Consider the following 19,403-nt stretch of genomic DNA (forward strand, 5'->3'; position numbering starts at 1 on the left):
AAAACTTTTCTTAACTTGAGAAAGTAAAAATAATCTACCAAACTGTTTCAATTTTCGTGCCTTTTTGTTTAATTAAAACACTTCATTTAGGTAAAATTTCATCTATATAAGTTTAAATTCCAACTGTGTTTGGCAGTTTTTTTTTGTTCGGACCCACTTGCGGGGGGGGGGGGGGAGGAACTATATACACAAATGGGTTTTTTTTGTTCAGTCAATTTTGGCCGATCGATATATTCATCGTAGAGAAATGTGAGTGGTATCATTAAAAAGCTTTTCCAGCGTAGAATTCAAAATAAAAAAAGATTTTTTTGAATTTCGTCCTTTTCGAGGAGTTATCGAGGACTGAAGTTTTGTGTCAACACGGGACATTTGGCATGATTTTGTTCACTTTTAGTGTAATTTTTCGTCAAATTAAGTTATTTTCTACACAAACAGTATTTCAAATTTTCATTTCATGCCACAAAATGAACCAATTGTGTGTTCCTAGTAGATTGAAGGCAATAAAAAGACTAATTTTGGTCTCATAGGGAAGTTCACTATCAAAAAAAATCGAATTCTGTTTGAGAGCTCTTTTCTTAGAAAACTTTTCAGTTTTTTTTGTGTTTTAAGTCACTTAGAGACAAGTCCTTTTTCATATCGAGGTTACGTTAACAACAAACCTCATTTACAGTCAAAGGAAGCCCAATTAACAAAAAAATCGTTTTCAAGGAATTGCTCATGTTTTTTTTTGCTTCGACACTGAGTTTTCGTAACTTTAAATGAAAATTTGATTTACTTTTTGAGGATTTACCAATTTGTTGGAGTCCTATGGCGTGAATTCATTGACTAAAGGTTTAATACGTTCCATAATGAGCATTAAGTGAGCATATCTAGTGCTTTGATTGGACATCTAATGGCTGTTAAGACTTTAAGAGTAATTTTTCGAAATTTTTTTTGAACATTAACCAATCCTAAACATATTTTCGTGAAATGTAAGTCAGCCTCAGTAATGTAAGGACCCTCTTCCTTCCTACTGCAACCAAATTTTATCAGATTGGCGGTTTTATTTACTAACTATTGGATATATGACTTCAATGACACAAAATCTCATTTTTTTAAATTTTTGTGGTTATTTTGTATTATTGGTTACTTTTGAACTAATATCTAATCATCCGAACATTGATAACCCCCATTGGCTTAGAAATCACGTTCAGTGGATCACTGACAAAGTTTTCACTGAAAAACTTATGGTTTAAATGGCTTCGACACTTTCTTTTCGCACTTTTCTGCTGAATTTTTTGTTTTTCCCTGTTTTTGGTGTTGTTTTCATAGTCACAAAACTTATTGTGATGTTTTAACGATTTGCTATGAAAAACAAACGTCATTGTCCTCAGATCGGGTTATACTTGAGCGTATTTATTGACTTCCGTTGAAAGCTAGTGATTTTAATGGCTGTTAATACTTTGAAAAAAATTTTTCAAAAATTTTTCTGAAATTTAACCAATCTTAAATTCATTTTTCGTGAAATTTTAGTCATTCTAAGTAGTCACAGGACCCGCTTCTTTCCTATTGCAACCACAATTGACCTGGTTAGCGGTTTAATTTCTAACTATTGGTTCTTTGACTTCAATTACAAATTTAACTTTGATTTCAAGATTTAATTTTTTTTTAGATTTTTGGATTTTTTCGTATTATTGGTTTTTTTGAACTCTTATTACAATATCCACTGATTCCTAGTTCTCATTGGTTTAGAAAAAACGTTCGGTAAATGACGTTAGAAGAAAGGTTCTTATGTTTTAAATGGCTCCGACACTTTCTTCCCGCAATTTCTTACTAAATTTTTGGTTTTGTTTGTTGTTGTTGTTGTTGTTGTTGTTGTTGTTGTTTTCATATTCATAAGACTTATTGTGATGCTTTATTCATTAACTATGCATGAAAAATATCTTTTTCTTCACATCGGGGCTTATCAGAGTGCATTTTTTGACTTCCATTGAAAGCTATTGAATTTAATGTCTGTTAAGTCCTTAAAAATAACAATTCGAATCTTAAAGTTTTTTCGTGAATTGTTAATCAGTTTCAGTATTGAGAGGACCCCTTTTTTTTCTACTGCATACAAATTTAATCTGGCTTCCGGTTTTATCTTCTACTTAATAGTTTTAAGACTTCAATGCCACGAAATTTTTAATTTCTGAATACTTTTTTTTGGTTCCTTTTGAAATCTTATCACTTTATCCTAAATCTGATAGTTCCCAATGGTTTAGGGAAGACGTTCAATGGATCATAGATAAAGTTTTCAGAGTAGAGTTTATGATTTAAATTGCTTCAACAATTTCATCAGGCACTTTTCTACTGAATTTTTTGTTCTTGCCTATATTTGTTGTTGTTTTCATAGTCAATGACGTTGTAATGGTTTATTGATGAAATATGCATGGCGAACAACTTTTTTTCCTATCAATTTAGCATTTTTACTGGCTTCCGTTGAAAGCTATTGAATTTTACGGCGTTGATACTACGAATTTTCTCAAAAATTTCGTGGTTCTAATGTATCTGTTAATATTTGGTGATTTTTTGAAGTTATGTTGTTAAAAAAGAAAAATCCCAATGCTATTAAAAAAATCATTTGAAAATAGAAAAGTTTATTGAGAAGTCCACTTTTTATTGCCTTCGACACTTTTCTCGCTCAATTTTTTCTTGATTTTGCTGTTTTTTTGTTCTTTAGGTAGCCGTAAATTGCTGACCGGTCGCATAAGCTAGTAGTTAAAGATTGAATGAATGATGTTACCCAGAGCACTCAGTTTATATTGAATAGTCCCAAAGTTTTTTTTCTACATTTTCACATTTTTAAACTTTTCATTTTTTGTTATTCTTTTTGTCAACTTGTAACTTGTTTTCATCATTGAGAGGTCCCGTCCAATTTCTTGTATTTCAACAAGTAACATACTATTTATATGATTCGTCACTGAAATTTTGTTTATTGGACAATATGCGTTTTTTTAACGTTTTTTGAATGGTCAGTTTTGTGTTTCTTTTTCTCTTCTTTCAACACAATCTCTTATTATCAATTCCCAATGGTTTTCATATGTGGCCCAGGTAAACTTAGTTAAGGTCTCAGTATAAATCCTTTAACTGAAATAGTAGAATTAACTTTTGAATTAGAAGTATTTAGTACTCAGATTATAGCAACTGATTTTAATGGTATCATTAATTTGTGTTTTCGCAAATCATTTATAATTTTTTGAGTTTTTCTTTGGATTTTTTTTGAATTTTTTCGTGGTATTGGTTTTTTTGAACTCTTATTACAATATTCACTGATTCATAGCTCCCATTGGTTTAAAAAAGACGTTCAGTAAATGACGTTAGAAAAAAGTTCTTATGTTTTAAACGGCTTCGACACTTTCTTCCCGCATTTTCTTACTAAATTTTTGGTTTTTGTTTGTTGTTGTTGTAGTTGTTGTTGTTGTTGTTGTTGTTGTTGTTGTTGTTGTTGTTGTTGTTGTTGTTGTTGTTGTTGTTATTGTTGTTGTTGTTGTTGTTGTTGTTGTTTTCATATTCATAAGACTTATTGTGATGCTTTATTCATTAAATATGCATGAAAAATATCTTTTTCCTCACATCGGGGCTTATCAGAGTGTATTTATTGACTTCCACTGAAAGCTATTGAATTTATTGTCTGTTAAGTTCTTAAAAATAATTTTTCGAATCTTAAAGTTTTTTCGTGAACTGTTAATCAGTTTCAGTATTGAGAGGATCCTGTTTCTTTTCTGCTGCATAAAAAATTAATCTGGCTCCCGGTTTTATCTTCTACTTAATAGTTTTAAGACTTCAATGCCACGGGTTTTTATAATTTTTTAATTTTTGGACACTTTTTTTGGTTCCTTTTGAAATCTTATCACTTTATCTTAAAACTGATAGTTCCCAATGGTTTAGGGAAGACGTTCAATGGATCATAGATAAAGTTTTCAGAGTAGAGTTTATGATTTAAATTGCGTCAACAATTTCATCAGGCACTTTTCTACTGAATTTTTTGTTCTTGCCTGTATTTGTTGTTGTTTTTATAGTCAATGACGTTGTAATGGTTTATTGACGAAATATGAATGGCGAACAACCTTATGTCCCATCAAATTAGCATTTTTACTGGCTTCCGTTGAAAGCTATTGAATTTTATGGCGTTGATACTACGAGTTTTCTTAAAAATTTCGTGGTTCTATTGAATTTGTTACTATTTGGTGATTTTTTTAAGTTATGTTGTTAAAAAGAAAAATCCCATTGCTGTTAAAAAAATGACTTGAAAATAGAAAAGTTTTTTGAGAAGTCCACTTTTTATTGCCTTCGACACTTTTCTCGCTCAATTTTTTTCATGACTTTGCTGTTTTTTTGTTCTTTCGGTAGCTGTAATTTGCTGACCGGTCGCATAAGCTAGTAGTTAAAGATTGATTGAATGATGTTATCAAGAGCACTCAGTTTATATTGAATAGTCCCAAAGTTTATCATCTACATTTTCACATTTTCAAACTTTTCAGTTTTTATTTTTCTTTTCGTCAACTTGTAACTAGTTTTCATCGTTGACAGGTCCCGTCCAATTTCTTGTATTTCAACAAGTAACATATCTATTTATATGATTCGTCACTGACGTTTTGTTTATTGGACAATATGCGTTTTTTCAACGTTTTTTGAATGGTCAGTTTTGTGTTTCTTTTTCTCCTCTTTCAACACAACCGCTTATTAAGAGATCCCAATGGTTTTCATATGCGGCCCAGGTAAAGTTAGTTAATGTCTCAGTATAAATCCTTTAACTGAAAAAGTAGAATTAACAATTGAATTAGAAGTACATAGTACTCAGATAATAGCAACTGATTTTGATGGTATCAATAATTTGTGTTTTCGCAAACCATTTATAATTTTTTGAGTTTTTCTCCATCTTTAGTCCGTTTCTATAGTTTGTCTAACCAAAGACAGGTCCTTTTGGTTTCGTAAAAACTTCTTAGTAATATTTCATGGTTTTATTTAGTTAAAATCTAATGATTTTCAAGACTTGAAATTTCTTGGCTTAAAAATATTGATTAATTTTTGAATTTCCTCTCGTTATTCGTTCTCTTTGTCGACTTGTTACCTAGTCTCATTTAAAAAAATTCATCTGCTGCATAGTTAGGAAAACGTAAATTTGTCTAGCTAAGGTTTTATCTGACTGCATTTTGACGTTGTTACTAGGTGCTTTTAAATTTTGATATTCAGTTTTTGTCGTGAAGTTTTGTCTTTCCTAATTTTTTTGCTTGTTTTTTTTTCTCGTAGTCTCTTTCACGGCAGATCTCGTTGACGCTGTAATGAGGCATGGCATTATGTAATTAAATTAGAGGTTAGATTGTGTATCCCTATTTTTTTCATCGTCATTTGGTTGACAATTAAGTAAATGTTGATAAGCTCGGGTCGGAACATCATGTGCGAACGCACATTAACGAGCCTCCTTGTTTATTCTGAAACCAAGTTTACCAAACAGTAATTCATAATCAAAATCGGAAGATCTCTTCCGCTCTGCTACTGCTCAACACATTTTTTCTCAATATATCTACGAGCACGATGTATATTCTTCAAATCCTCCACATTAAAAAAAGTTTTATTTCTTACAATTTAATCCGTGCATTTTGAAATTTCTTGTGTTTTCAGGTGCTATATACCTTCAAGTTCAATTTCCATTTACAAAATACCTGAAAAGCTTTCTCTAGAAATGTTAGATTTCTTTCTTTTATCTGGAATCAATCTAAAAAAGACAAATTCGTTTTGCAAAAAAATCAAACTTCTCAAAACAACACAGTGATTTTTTTTGTTTGGAAAAATTGGATTAATTATAATTGGTAAGTTTCGACCAGATGCTTTAAATTATTCTTAAATGAGTAGTGCCCGTTTAAAAAAATCGGAACTGAATATTGGATTTCTTATTTTCTTGCTAGAGCAGTAGTGCGCTAAACTTGGAAATATGTATTTGTACAAAAAATAATGTTTGTAATAGAAAGCATTGTGTAACTATTTTGAAAAATTTTATAATCTCTAATTTTTTTTTCATTATGAATTTAAAATATGTTTTGTTCTTGAGACAATTATTTCACTGTTGAGTCAGCAAAAAATTTTAAGCACACTGAAAGAATTACTCTAGTATATGTCTTTTAAAAAAACATATCGAGAACACAATATAAAATTACACAAGTTTTTTAGTGATGATCAGTGCTTGGCTTGAGCTAATGCAGTTTTTGAAAAAGCAATATTAAAAATTTTTGTTGAAGATTTTTAAGTAATGCTTTGCTTATATTCTATGCTGTTATCTTAATTTCTTAATTTTTTCTTAATTATCTTAATTATCTTAATTCCAGAAAATTTTGCGAAGTATTATTATATTACATTGCTCAATGAGCCAATAAGAGCCAAAGATTGTTACCGTAGTTAGGTTGTTCTAATAGATTAAGATATAATTTTTTAGTCTTGTTTTATGTTAAATAAACTCGCTGTTTTTCCCCAAACAGTTCCCTAAGTTAGAAAAAATAAGAAAAACAGAAAAAAAAGAAGTAGATAACGTCGTATCTGACAAAACTCCGCAAAGCAAAACAGCAAGAAAATTTTCAAGAAAACAAAAGTTGTCAAAGAAACTGCTTGAACTCATCAAAAATTGATTAAATTTGTGAAGTAAACAAAACAAACGATCAATAAAATTCGCTAAGTCAAGTCAGTCTTGAGTCTGATAAGAATTTTCATTTGTCGACAGACCTCGGGAACTTTTTCAAAAGTTTTTTAAATTCAAGTATTCATAATAAACTATGACTTTTATATTGAGAGTTTTTTTCAAATTTTAAATGTATCTAAGATGCGTCTAGAAGATGCTATGATATTGTAACGTCAACGTATTTCCCAGAATTGTAACGATGTCTTGTGATAAAAACTCACGTTCTGTGTTTCCTTTCAATGAGGGTAAGAGTTCATTTTGGTGTAGTTTCTTGTTGCTATATAATTTCTAAATCAATGCTCAACAAAAAAATTCCCGTAAGTTTTTTTATACCTAAAATGTAAAAAAAAACGTTGGATTTTGATTTTTTACCATCTAAAAAAATTTTGAGCAAAGAACAAATAATTTTCTTTCCGATAAGAGTGTTCGAATATTTTGTATCAGCACGACAAGTACAAAATTATAAACTAGGTTTGGTAGTTCAGCTTAAAGTAGAAAAAATCTCACCAAAGGAAGAAAAAAATTTCATTTTCATCCACAATTATACGTCCGATTTTTATGAATCTCTAAATAAGATTTCCTGAAAAATTAGAAGGAAAAAACAAATAATACGCCACTTGGTTTGTGAAACTTTAGTACAACCAACAACAAAAAAATTTTAAAAATATTTTTTGGTCAGAAACTGTTATTTTCCTCTGGACAATGAGAATAAACAAGCTTTTTTGATTTAAATTTCAAATCAGCTTTGTTTTCCCAAGCAATTGACAGTTGGAAAAATTAATTTGATACCACTTTTCATATTTTTACAGCTTTGGAATCTCAACGGTCCACGAATTTTAAAACACTATAGAAATTTACCTTGACAAGCAGGCTCGGTAATGTGCCAATAATGTTCCAACCCGAACTCATCTACATTTCTGATTTTGCTGTCAACCAAATTGAAGAGATGTTAAGGAAAAGTGCTTGAGTTTAATAAATGATTACACGTCCAATCTACTAAATGAATTACATGATGCCATACGGCATTAGAGCACTGATGAGAATTGCCATTAATAAGATTTCAAGACAAAAACACACAACAAAATAAGCAAAAACAAAAACGAAACAATTTTTTAAGACAAAAGCTCAATATCAGATAAAAATTTAGATACACAAATTACTTTTTCCTAATTATAAAACAGGTCGGAATTTTCCTTGATGAGACTAAGCAACAAGTCGACAAAAAGTAGAAATAATGAGGTGAAGCTCACAAACCCATCAACTTTTTTTTCAAAACAAACAATTCGCAATGTCCTGCAAAACATTATCTTTAAGTGAAAATTTCTTGAACATTCACAAAACTTTACACAGATAACCAAAAAGACATGTCTTTGTTTAGTCTAAGCCATGGAACCAGACTAAAGATGCAGAAAAATTAAAAAGAAATGCAAACGAGTTACGAGAACACAAGTTATTGAAGCCATTGAAATCATTAGCTATTATCTGAATATTATGCTTCTTTATTTCAGGTATAAATCAAACTAATTCATTTAATGTAAACATAAAGATTAATATGTTCACTTGGGCCTGCTTTGAAAATCACTTGGATATCTTATTAAGGCGAATGCGCTGAAAGAACAGAAAAAGAAATACAAACATTGACCACTCACAAAAATTTTATGAAAAAACATATTATTCAACACACAGAGCATCAATCATGGAATCAATTGAGTTTTTAGAAGGCTTGGTGTTGGTTAATGTTCCAAATTTGTTTTTTTTTTTCGAAAAATTGTTATTGAGACTTAACATTCATTAACTGCCCGTTCAAAACAATAGATAAGTTCAGTTAAGGTTCCTTAGGAAGCTTATAAATTTTTGCTCTACGAGTCTATTGAGTACAAAAAATTATGAAAGTCTCGAAAAGAGAATCAAATTTGCATTAAAAATTATGAAAACTCAGAGTGGAAGCCAAAAAAACATGAGCAATTCCTTGTAAACAAAATTTTTGTTCATTGGATATCATTTTACTGTATATTGGTTCTGCTTTATATTGATAGAACTATTGATAGAACTTTGGTACGAAAATGATTGGTCTCCCAGTTAGCTAAAAAAATATGAAAACAAGTTTAAAAAACAGCTCTCCAATAGAATTCGATTTTTTTTGACAACGAACTTCCCAATGGGACCAAAACTAGCTTTTTTGCTGTTCGTCTATTAGAAAGACAGAACTGTTTGATTTTGCTGCGTAAATTCTAATTTTGAACAAACGTTTTATAGAAAAAATCTTATTTCGAAGAAAAAAATAACGATTAAAAAGGAACAAAATCATGCTAAATATCACGTGTTGACACAAAAGTTTAAGCCTCGATATCTCTTCGAAAAACGAAAAAAAAACTTTTATTTCAAATTCTAAGCTGGACGAGCGTCTTATTGATACCACCCACGTTTCTCTACGATGAATATATCAATCGGCCAACAATGACAGAACAAAAAACCAATTGAGTATATAGTTCCGCTCCCTCACAAGTGGGGTCGGAACAAAAAGTATTGGAAATGAACACAAAGCACGTTCTCTTAATGATTTGATCTCAACTAGTCCCGAAATACATCAGGTAAGAATAAATCGCTCTCGTAACTATGTACAAAAGATAGCATTAAGGAACACCCGAATGAATAACTCGCTACAAAATCGCGGAACGAAACTTATCAATTTTCTACTAAAATTTTTTTGTCATTGTCAATTTTAGGGAGGTCTGTAAAGGCACGATCTTGTTGGTAACAGGGCATGTCATCTGTTTATAATTAAAAATCAGCTTCTGAATTCAACGATCTTCGGCAAGAAAAGGGTACAGCATTTTAGGGCAAGAAATTGCCTGTTCTGTGTCATTTTGGTCGATTTTGGGTTTTCTTTGTACCCTTTATTGTATTTAACATTGAGGAAGAAATAAATAATTATCATTAGTATTAATATTGTACCACATGAATAGTTCGAATTTTCGGGTTGAAACGGAAGCTCATTATTAAATTTCACAGATTTTTCATGATATTTTGGTATCCTTCAAACAAAAAGAATCAGATTTCATTTTTTTTCAAGCTTTCAAATTGGTGAAAGCAAGCTTTGGTTGGAAAAAATTATTATCAAAAAAAATCGCGTTCAGCTTTTATTTAATTTCGAAAACAGCAGTTTAAAATACTCTTAATGTAAAGAAAATAAGTCTCAACTCACAAGATGAAACGTTGGCCCTTTAAATATGTGAATCTTGTTCTTTTTTCTTTAAAATTTTTGTTCATCTGTTTTTTATCTTTTATCATGGACTATTGTTGGACGAGCGAAAGTGTTTGTCTGGATTGAAAATTTCGCACCGATACTGAGCAGGTACTTGAAATTACATCAAAAATGGGCTATTTAAAGACAGCGCCATAGGAAATATCACTGTTATTGTGTCTCACTTTTAATATCAAAATTGTTCCAAGTAGACAATTTGGCGCGAATTGGTATGAAGACATCAATTTGAAACGCAAAGATCTGTTCGGACATCTAGATTTAAACATCCTGGATCCGGATTTAAAAGTAATGTAAAATTTCGCATTAATTTGTAAACTTAATTCTAATTTTTCTTTATTAATGCATCATATTTGCAATTTAATTCAACCCGCCTTGTTAAAAAATAATCATGTTCAGTTCTACGACCATCTCTAAGACATATATCTCTCATATGTTGTTTTTTATAAATGTTTTAAACACAAAATGAACAATCTTCCAGCCACCGTTAGTACATTAACTAAAGTTGCTAATTTGACCATGGATCGCCTGGGACGAATTTGGGCAATCGTCTGCAAATTTCATTCGGCCAATTTTTCAGAATGCTGAATTTTTATGTCCAAAATACAATTTTTCAATTATAATTTAAACTTGGCGTTATCGAGTTAAAAATTGCAAACAGATGCAAATTTGAAGTTATTTTTGGACCAGAGATCCTGGCTCCCACTTACTATGGGTGCGATTATCAGATCCAAGAGATAAAATTTATGTAGGAGACACTTAGTTACTTTAATTGTACCGGGAAAAAACCGAGCTAATAATTTTGGTTCCTGCGTAATCGCAGCGGAACAGAATTAGGCCTACAGTAGCCTGTTCTCAGCTGCCCTTTTTCTTATTATTGCCCACATTTCAGACTATTCTTTCTATGAGCAGCATTGCTCTTTTTTGGTGACTCTGGTCAATTTTTTGGGTCTGAAATTTTCACGTGGTACCATTACTGCAGTCAACATTGGTCAGGCTATGGTCGACCTGAAGCTATGGTTAAGTAAGAGCTCATCCTTACACAGACAGCTTCACGGAGGCAGGGGATTGAACTCTCAATCATTGCCGTGTGAATCACACACCTTACCTCTCGGCTATCACGCCACGAACTGTGGGCATGAAAACATCAATTTATACGTACCTTATTGCCATCTGTACGGTTGAGAAGCTCAATGAATGGAAAATAAGTAATGGAATATAGTTCATGGTGACCGTAAATAATCACAGCGAAACATAATCAGCAGAGCTATTAAAATTCAAAACTTGATTGTTTGAATTATATGAGTTAACTCTAAATTTCAATTTTTCTGAGGGCTAAATTTTATTTCTGTTTTAATTGCCATTTATACTTTTGTTCGATATTTTGCCGAATCAACAGGTGAGCTGAACACACACAAAAATGAAAAAATTAACCCGAAAGAGAGCTGAAAGAGCTGAAAGAGAGCACTATCAATTGCACGCATTTCGACCACGAAAGCTGCTAATGACAGGTTAACTCTTAACAGCCACGGAAAGTCACCCCATAATAAAAAATTAGGGATAACTAAGAACAGATCGATAAATGGAACAAAATCAATTAGGGGTAGAGAAGGTTGAAATTAAAAGATAAATGTAACAGAAGTTTGAACGAAATGAGCCTAAGCTATTGTAATTCAGACTAAGAAAAGAACGGGTGAGAAATTTTTTATGACTTATGATAACCAGTGATAAAAGTCGCTAGAAGTTTAAGTTTTGATTTTATCTAACTTTTTCTCTAACTTTTGTCAAACTGAATAACTCATAACAATAATTATATGTTCGATTTTCTCTCCATGAAAAAAGCAAAATTGAATTTTTTCGGTGAACGACTTTTGCGTTATACTGGCATTGCAGTGCTTCAGCTCTTACGATATTTTAAAGTTACGTAACTCTCTTAATGACGTGCGAGCCTAATTAAATTTCCTAAAAAGATATGGACCTTTTATAGCTCGCAAATTTGAAGCTCTATATATTCAAGAGCGAAAAAATTTAATTTAGAATCTCTTAACCGCGTAATAACTGCATAGCGAACTTTAGAAGAGGAGAAATAAATGTAAGATTGAAATGAGAATGGAAAATGGGATAATAGGGACGATTTGTTCACGCTCTCTTGTTCTTTTGTTCAGCTTAGTTAATCGACATGAGATTCTTCAACTGAAGTTAGTAAATTTGATGTTGAGTTTAGAATGGAACAAAAACACTGATAATGCTCTTTTCTCCTTTTTTTTTATCAAACTTATAACAAGTTGTATCGCCATAGGTTCAGTTAAACAGAATTAATTTTAAAGAAATGTAAAATAGTGTTTCCTCTGAAAATTGTCACATTGAAAGTTATTTTTTATGTTATTTTGACAAATTTTCAATAGCGTGATGATCTTTTCCAGAAACCATCCAATATTATATGTGATTATACAGACGAATAATACTAATTTCTTGAATTATTTTGCTACAGTAAATTGCTAGTTTTGATCAATATCAGAAAACACAGATTCTGTTCAAAACTTGGCGAAATCTGCACGGCTTTTAAAACATCTAGTAAATTAAGTGGTCAATTCAAACCATCATATGAAAGACTGTTTTTTTTTAAAAAAAGAGAACAATTTACGCAAAATAACTCGTATCTTCGTTTTCAATGAACAGCTTTCATGACTCATTTTTAGCATGCAGTTGAGAAATTATACTCATAGTCGGTTAATGTAACAATGGGAAATACATCTGAGCCTCATAAAATTAAGAAGAAAATTTTGCCATGAAAATTTTTGAAGCTTAATTGGGATCTGTCAGAGAAAGATTGAAACATTTTAGAGCATTGACCATAAAACTCTAACTCCACTTACAGAGCATTTAATCTGACTCCACTTTGTTTCGGGCGGAGGAGTTGACATGCTTTGATGATCAAATACTCACGTCTAGCATCACCACGCTTTCATGTAATCCAAAAGAACCAAAAGAATTTGGTTTGTTGTATAGCGTTGTCTTTTATCTTTTTTAAGCAAACTAACTGAATTTTTTTGTTTTTAGGTCATTTAAAGGTGATTGAGTCTGATTTGAAAGTTGAAGAAATGAGAGATCAAATTTTTGTTTAAAGTCGACAAATGAAAAAAAATGTTTTCAAAGAAAAGTTCCTGTTCTAATGGATCCGACAAAGTTCTTTCAAAAGGTATGAAATGTCGCGTTTTGACTTCTTTTGTTCTTTTCTCTGCTGTTTTATGACATGTGATCAAGCATCTCAAAGACCCAATTGGTTTTCTAAAAGGGGTGTGATTGAAACTATTTGAACTCTTCAGTTCGTAACTATTGACTCTAAAGACTTTGAATAAGTTTGTTTGAATGATCTGCTAAAGTATTATTATATATTGTTTTTGATTTTATATATTGACTTATAATTCCTATTTCAGTCAACTTGTACTTTATTCTCAATAAAGACAGGCTCTATTTTCTCCGAAAGACACAACATGAGTCCCCTTAACATCGGACTCAAATATGGACAAAAGGTAGTCAGTTTTCGACAAGTGACATTGCCGATGGCTCTGATCACCTTATTTTTTTAAATGAAATTTGATTTTTGTCTGTATTTGCTTTTCGTCTTACAGTTTTAAAATACTTCGGATCAACGACAGGTCTCAATGACTTAATGGCTGGAAGAATAAATGAACTTTTTTATTATTTTCAGTTGTAAGCTAATGTTTTTAATCACTTTTGAACCGAATTTTGTTTTTCCGATTTTATCAAATTGGTTTTCTTATCGAAAATCTGTTATTTTTAATTCGATTTTTTTGCGCTTCTTTTGTTGTCCCTCTGCATAGCCCCCTTTGCAAACATTAGCTTCGTGAAACAAGGGGACAAAATTTCAGATTAAATTCGTTCTAAAGTTTAACAGGGAATTGTCTGAGAAAATTTGAACCACAACAGAATTTTGACTATAAATAATTTTGTTCTGAACCCACTATTGTGAGGGGTGAAGAACTATATTTTCAACTGTTTCTGTTTCATTTAGTCAATTTTGGCCGACAGATGTATTCATCGCGGATTTTTTGATGTTGCAGGTTTTAAGCAGTTGGTCCGCTTTTGTTGTTTTTGTTCTTTTTTTGTTATTTTTTGGTCAAATTGTCATCATACTAAATATTAATTAAAATTCATTTTAATAAATTGTGCCATACTGTGTAAAAATTGTTTGAGATAGTGTTCATTATTTTATATTTGAAGATGATAGAGGGTTGCTGTACTGCCTGATTTTGCTTTTTGGTGAAATTTGATGCTATATATTTAAAAATTGCCTTCTTATATGAAAAGTACCACCAAATAAGCTGACTTAGCACACTTTTGTCACATTGTCTTGGAAAAACAGCCCAAAGATCTGCCGAAACATTTTCTGTTTATATAGACAAAGACTATCTTTATTTCTCTTTTCTTAGAAAAAATAATTTGATTTACATTTTTTGCGGACTTTCGGTAGATTGTATCCAATTTTAAGCAACATGCAGAATTATATTCGACATAATGTGGTGTTCTTTAGCCAATTTATCCATTATTCTAATGTTTGGAGTCAAAAATTTATTTTAATTGCTTGCCGTGATCAAAAACTCAGTTTGATCTCAGCGCGGAACACTAGAATCCAGAGGAACATGGATTGTATAAGAGCATGTCTTTTGGTCCGTTTTCAAACAACCTACATGGTGTCTTTGTTTTTATGCCAATTAAAAGCGAGTTTTATTCGAAAACAAAAAATGAGAAATCTCATTTACGTTAATATGATGACAAATTAAAGAAATTTGTTTTCATAGACTAGCTTTGTCCAACTTTTAATGATTTTTTTTAGTTTTGCTTGGTTTTGATGCTTTTCGGTAGTTTTATGACCTGTCATCAAGTATCAAAGATTCAATTGGCCATCCAATGAGATGTGAGAGAAACTCTCCGATGCTTTCAGCTCATAGATATTGGCTCTAATTACTTTAGAAATTTTTTTTAAGAAAATGCTTCAGACTTTTTGAAGTTTATTCCTTAAACAACATTCAAACTTTAACTTAGTCAATTTGTAGCTGATTGTCATTAAAAACAGGTTATATCTTCTCTTGATTGAAACAAAAAGACTTTCGTTTAGCGGTTACATGATATGTGTAATGGTTTTTTAACCTTGATTTTCTGATGCCTAACTATGTGTGAATATTTTTCTCCTTTATTTTATATGAATTCTTACCTGTCCCATTGTCGTCAAAGGAAGAATTGCCGGTCAATCAAAATTGTTTTTTTAAGCGATTAGCTTACAGTTATGGCTTCGACACTTTTGTCGCAATTCTAATTTGAACATTTAATTTTTGTTTGTAATTTGTTTTCGTCTTGCAGTCAATTGAAAAACTGTGAATAAAACTGGTCTCAATGCCTTCTCAAGGAAGTCTAAAAACACTTATTTAACGGAAACAATTGACGTCTTCAGGTGTTTTTAAATAAATTTTAGATTGATTGTTTTGAAATATATCCAAGATCTTTTGATATAATTTATCATTTTGTAGCTTCGACCAATTAATGACAGGTTCCATAATCTTTCGAACGAGACAAGAGACGGTCTTTTAAGCAGTTGGTGTTTCAGTTATTGGTGTTTTTGGCTTTGATGCAACAATTTCTCGAAACAATCTCTGATTTCGTGTTGATTTGATTTTTGTTTTTCTTTCTCTCTAAGAATCCTGCGGCTAAGAACAGGTCCCAATGGCGTTGAATGAATATCCACATTGATAAGTTTTGTTTATTTAGTTGAATGCCCACGGTAATAATGGTTTTGACAATATTGTCCCGAAAAGTTTGTTGATTTTTTCTTTTTTGCATAACTTTGTTGTTTATCTTGAGGTCTTACTCTTGACAAATTTCAAAAAATGGCCGGTTTCCATGGCCTCTTTTCCATTGCCATTAGTTGTAAACTAATGGTTCTTTTGAAAACTTTTGAACTTAATTTTCTCAAAACTCTTAGTGTAATTTTAAATTTTTTGATCTTATTTTGTAACTATATGACAGGAGGTCGCGCCAACTTTCTTGTGTAGCGAACATTAATCTCATTAAACAAATACTTTTTCAGCTTCGATTAAATAAGTGTTCTATAAAAAAACTTGTTTAACTTGTTGTTTTCCGATAATGGTCTTTGTTGTTGATGTGTGGATTCTTTCCCATTATAGCCCTTCCCCCAGCTTAGTGGTATGATAACCTGTAGCCCCCCAAACGTGATAACTATACCATAATGGGGGCTAAAATTTCATGGGGGCTGTAATGAGATTGACCCGATAAGTGTTTTATCTCTTCTCAATTTGGTAGACAAATCCGTCGAAATATGGATGAACATGGTCGCAATACGATGCACAAAGGCACATTTCCGAGCCTCCTTATTTTATGTTACTCGGACCTCTCAAATTTGAGGAATGTGATGTAGAAAATTTTTACTCATAGTTTCAGGAAAAAAACTTTGAAAAACTCTATTCGTTGATTTTTTAAAGAAAAAGTATATTTGAGCAACGATCGGTTGAAATGTCAAGGACCGGGAACAAGAAACTTTGAGTGTGGACAGTTTCATTTTTGCGAAATTAGTTAAAATAATCTCAAGTAAAGTTGTTTGCTTGGTTTGAGCTAGTGAGCTGCATAGTTCGATTTCTCCATCAAAAATCAGTTAATTGTGAAGAGAGGAGATGGGATCATTTCAGTTTGGGCACCACCCCACCCTCCCCCCTCATAGAGAGTGCATTTTATTTGCAACCCCCAGACGCACGTGCCATATTCTTACATAATGAATTACTATATAATGACACGGTGGCTGAAGAAATGCATGGTGAAAATTCATAGCATGTGCATAGTAACTCGACTTAATATGTATTTGGCACTTGCTATGAAATTTCACCATTTGTTTTTTCAGCATACAAATAACAGTCGGGTTTTCTATCAACCCTTTGCCACCTTTTCCTCAGAAGATATCTCTCGATTAAAACTAGCTGAGAAAAAAAAAACGGGCTCGCAAAAAGTTCGTCAAAACCTATTTTTATAACGGCGGGATTTTTCTAGCTCCTGTCAGTGGTATACAGAACAAAATATTGATGTGAAAAATTGCAAAATACAGAATACTGCGTGGATGATATATAAACTGGGAAAATAATACATGCTTGAAACTTGGATAAAAAGAGCACACCAATAAACTAATTGTAGATTTCTTTAATATGAAAGCAATCGCGTTTATAAAGCGCTCAATTGTGATAACAAGCGCGAGTAATTAAATATTATAATCAGAACTATCAATAATTGAGCTTCACAGTTTACAAATATGTTACAGCAAATTCACCTTTAGCAAGAAAAAATATGAAATAAACAGCTTGTAAATTTTTCACAATTATCAGTATTGCAATTTATCATAAAAAATTGATGTGGTAAGGTCAAGAAATTGTTTTCAAGACTCGATTTCGAAAACGACAAATTTAAGAGCTTGGTAATTTTTCTGGAATGAACAAACAATGTTTGTCTATTTGTAAAAAAAACTGATATTTTCAAATGTGAACACAGTACTCTAGTCATCCTTTATTCTATCATGATTTAATTAAAGTGTCATAAAATAGCCCGAGGCTTACTCACAACGCAAAAAAAAACAAAAAATAGCTTTAAGTCACAACAAGGGTAGATTTGTGACGTCACTAACAAATAAGACAGGAGCGTGAACAAATATATGAAGAATGTTCCTTTTGCAGTCAATATTTGCACAGAATTGCAAGAGTGAAATACTGAAATTGAGAAGCTGCAAAATATTGAATTAAGGAAGATTTGAACTATATACAACATTGATAATAAACAGGAATTCGTAAAAGTATTTGGATCTTTTCCGTTTGCCCCCCCCCCCCAGTACGTTATGCTCCCCCGTTACAGAGCACGTACCATTACACAGTAAATCATTATGTAAAAATATGGTGCGTGCGTCTGGGGGTGCAAAAAAATGCATCCACTAAGCTGGGGGGGGGGGCACAAACGAAAAAGATCCAAGTATTCTCTCAAATATTATTCAGCCTTACAGTTATGATCCGAGCGTGTGAATTTATTAGAACTGAGCCCTTTTCAGTCAGTAAAAATTTAAAAGTTACAGAATAAACAATTTTCAATAACATCAAGTCGTACACGATGATACATTATTAAGACGATCAATTAAAAAATAGCCTCCAAATGACTTGAATTCAAATCTCGGGGGTCTGTACCATTATAGAGCCCCCCCACCCCCAGCTTTGTGGCCATATAAGGATAATAGTTCCCTCCCAAAATTGCCGTAAATATACCGTAGTGGTGGTTACAATTTCGTGGGAGAGGGGCAAAAATGGGAAGGTAAGCAAGCAAGAAAATAGAACCCAAAAATTAAATTCCACGAACACATTGATGACAAAACAGGATCTAATTTATAAAATCACTCCGCATATACGAATGCAATTGATGAAATTGTACAATTTCGGCAAAAAACGAGCCATAGTTCTGAGTTACTATAGCTCCAATCCTAAATTGAAATGAAGGTTAATGCCCGGACTTGAGTCGCAGAGTATTTCAGCGCTGAATCAGCACATTTCAAGTGTATAAGTTTAATTCAGTTCTGAAACATTGCATCTCCAAAATATTTTAAGTCTCTTTCACTGCATTGACTCGGCTCCACTCATGAATTATCTTACTTTATTTTACTAGTGGTCAGATGAATTTTCGCCGCTCTTTTAGTGAGAATTTTTGAATCTTTTCTGTCCCCCCCCCCAGCTTAGTGAGCATTAATTTTTTATGACCCCCAGGCGCACGTGCTATTTTCTTACATTGTAACCTGCTATATAACAACATATAATTTGGGGGTCATAAAAAACACTGGGGGGAACAGAATAGAACCAAAACTTCATAAGAATCACTCACATAGAAATAGAAATTGCAGCCCATTTAGCCTTGAACAAATCAACGCATCCTGAAGATATAGGAAACATTGTTTTCAAATATTGTGCCCAGACAATCAGTAAAAGTCTTCAGGTCCTTTTTCAGACGATTCAAAAGCAGCTATCGTCAAACATGGAAGGTAAGCTAAATAACCCCCATATTTTCTTTCATAGTAGCGTGCTATATAACAACTTATAGTTTGAAACTGGGGGTCATAAAAAACACTGGGGGGAACGATCCGAATTTTTTTCAACACTTTCACCATTAATCGAGCATAATTGGCGCGCCTTCGCCGCCACATTTGCTTGTTGTGCCCAAAAAACAAAAACACCATCAAAATTATAATTAAAAAAATGATACAGAATTTACCAAGAAGTGCCTAGAGACATATCAACGTCAGTTTTCAGCACCAATTGATGCTTGTTGTAGTTCCACTGCAATAAAAATGAAACTGTGCTTTTACGGGCCTTTAGCAAAGTTTTCAAATTTTTCGAACTATCC

General features: G+C 32.0%; 2 protein-coding genes across 2 annotated transcripts in view; one reads left to right on the forward strand and one right to left on the reverse strand.

Annotated features, from left to right (window-relative positions):
• The window catches only part of LOC142349687 (glycine receptor subunit alphaZ1-like), a 58,198-nt gene extending 46,718 nt beyond the window's left edge, over positions 1–11,480 (reverse strand). Inside the window, exon 1 of the mRNA XM_075401417.1 lies at positions 11,113–11,480. Coding sequence (XP_075257532.1) covers positions 11,113–11,177 — 65 coding nt within the window. The 5' untranslated portion in view covers positions 11,178–11,480. The remainder of the gene's footprint in view (positions 1–11,112) is intronic.
• The window catches only part of LOC142349040 (gamma-aminobutyric acid receptor subunit gamma-3-like), a 184,635-nt gene that overhangs the window by 90,913 nt on the left and 74,319 nt on the right, over positions 1–19,403 (forward strand). The window lies entirely within an intron of this gene.

The sequence above is a fragment of the Convolutriloba macropyga genome, chromosome 11 (genome assembly GCF_964194025.1).
Source record: "Convolutriloba macropyga chromosome 11, txConMacr16.3, whole genome shotgun sequence".
NCBI lineage: Eukaryota > Metazoa > Xenacoelomorpha > Acoela > Convolutidae > Convolutriloba > Convolutriloba macropyga.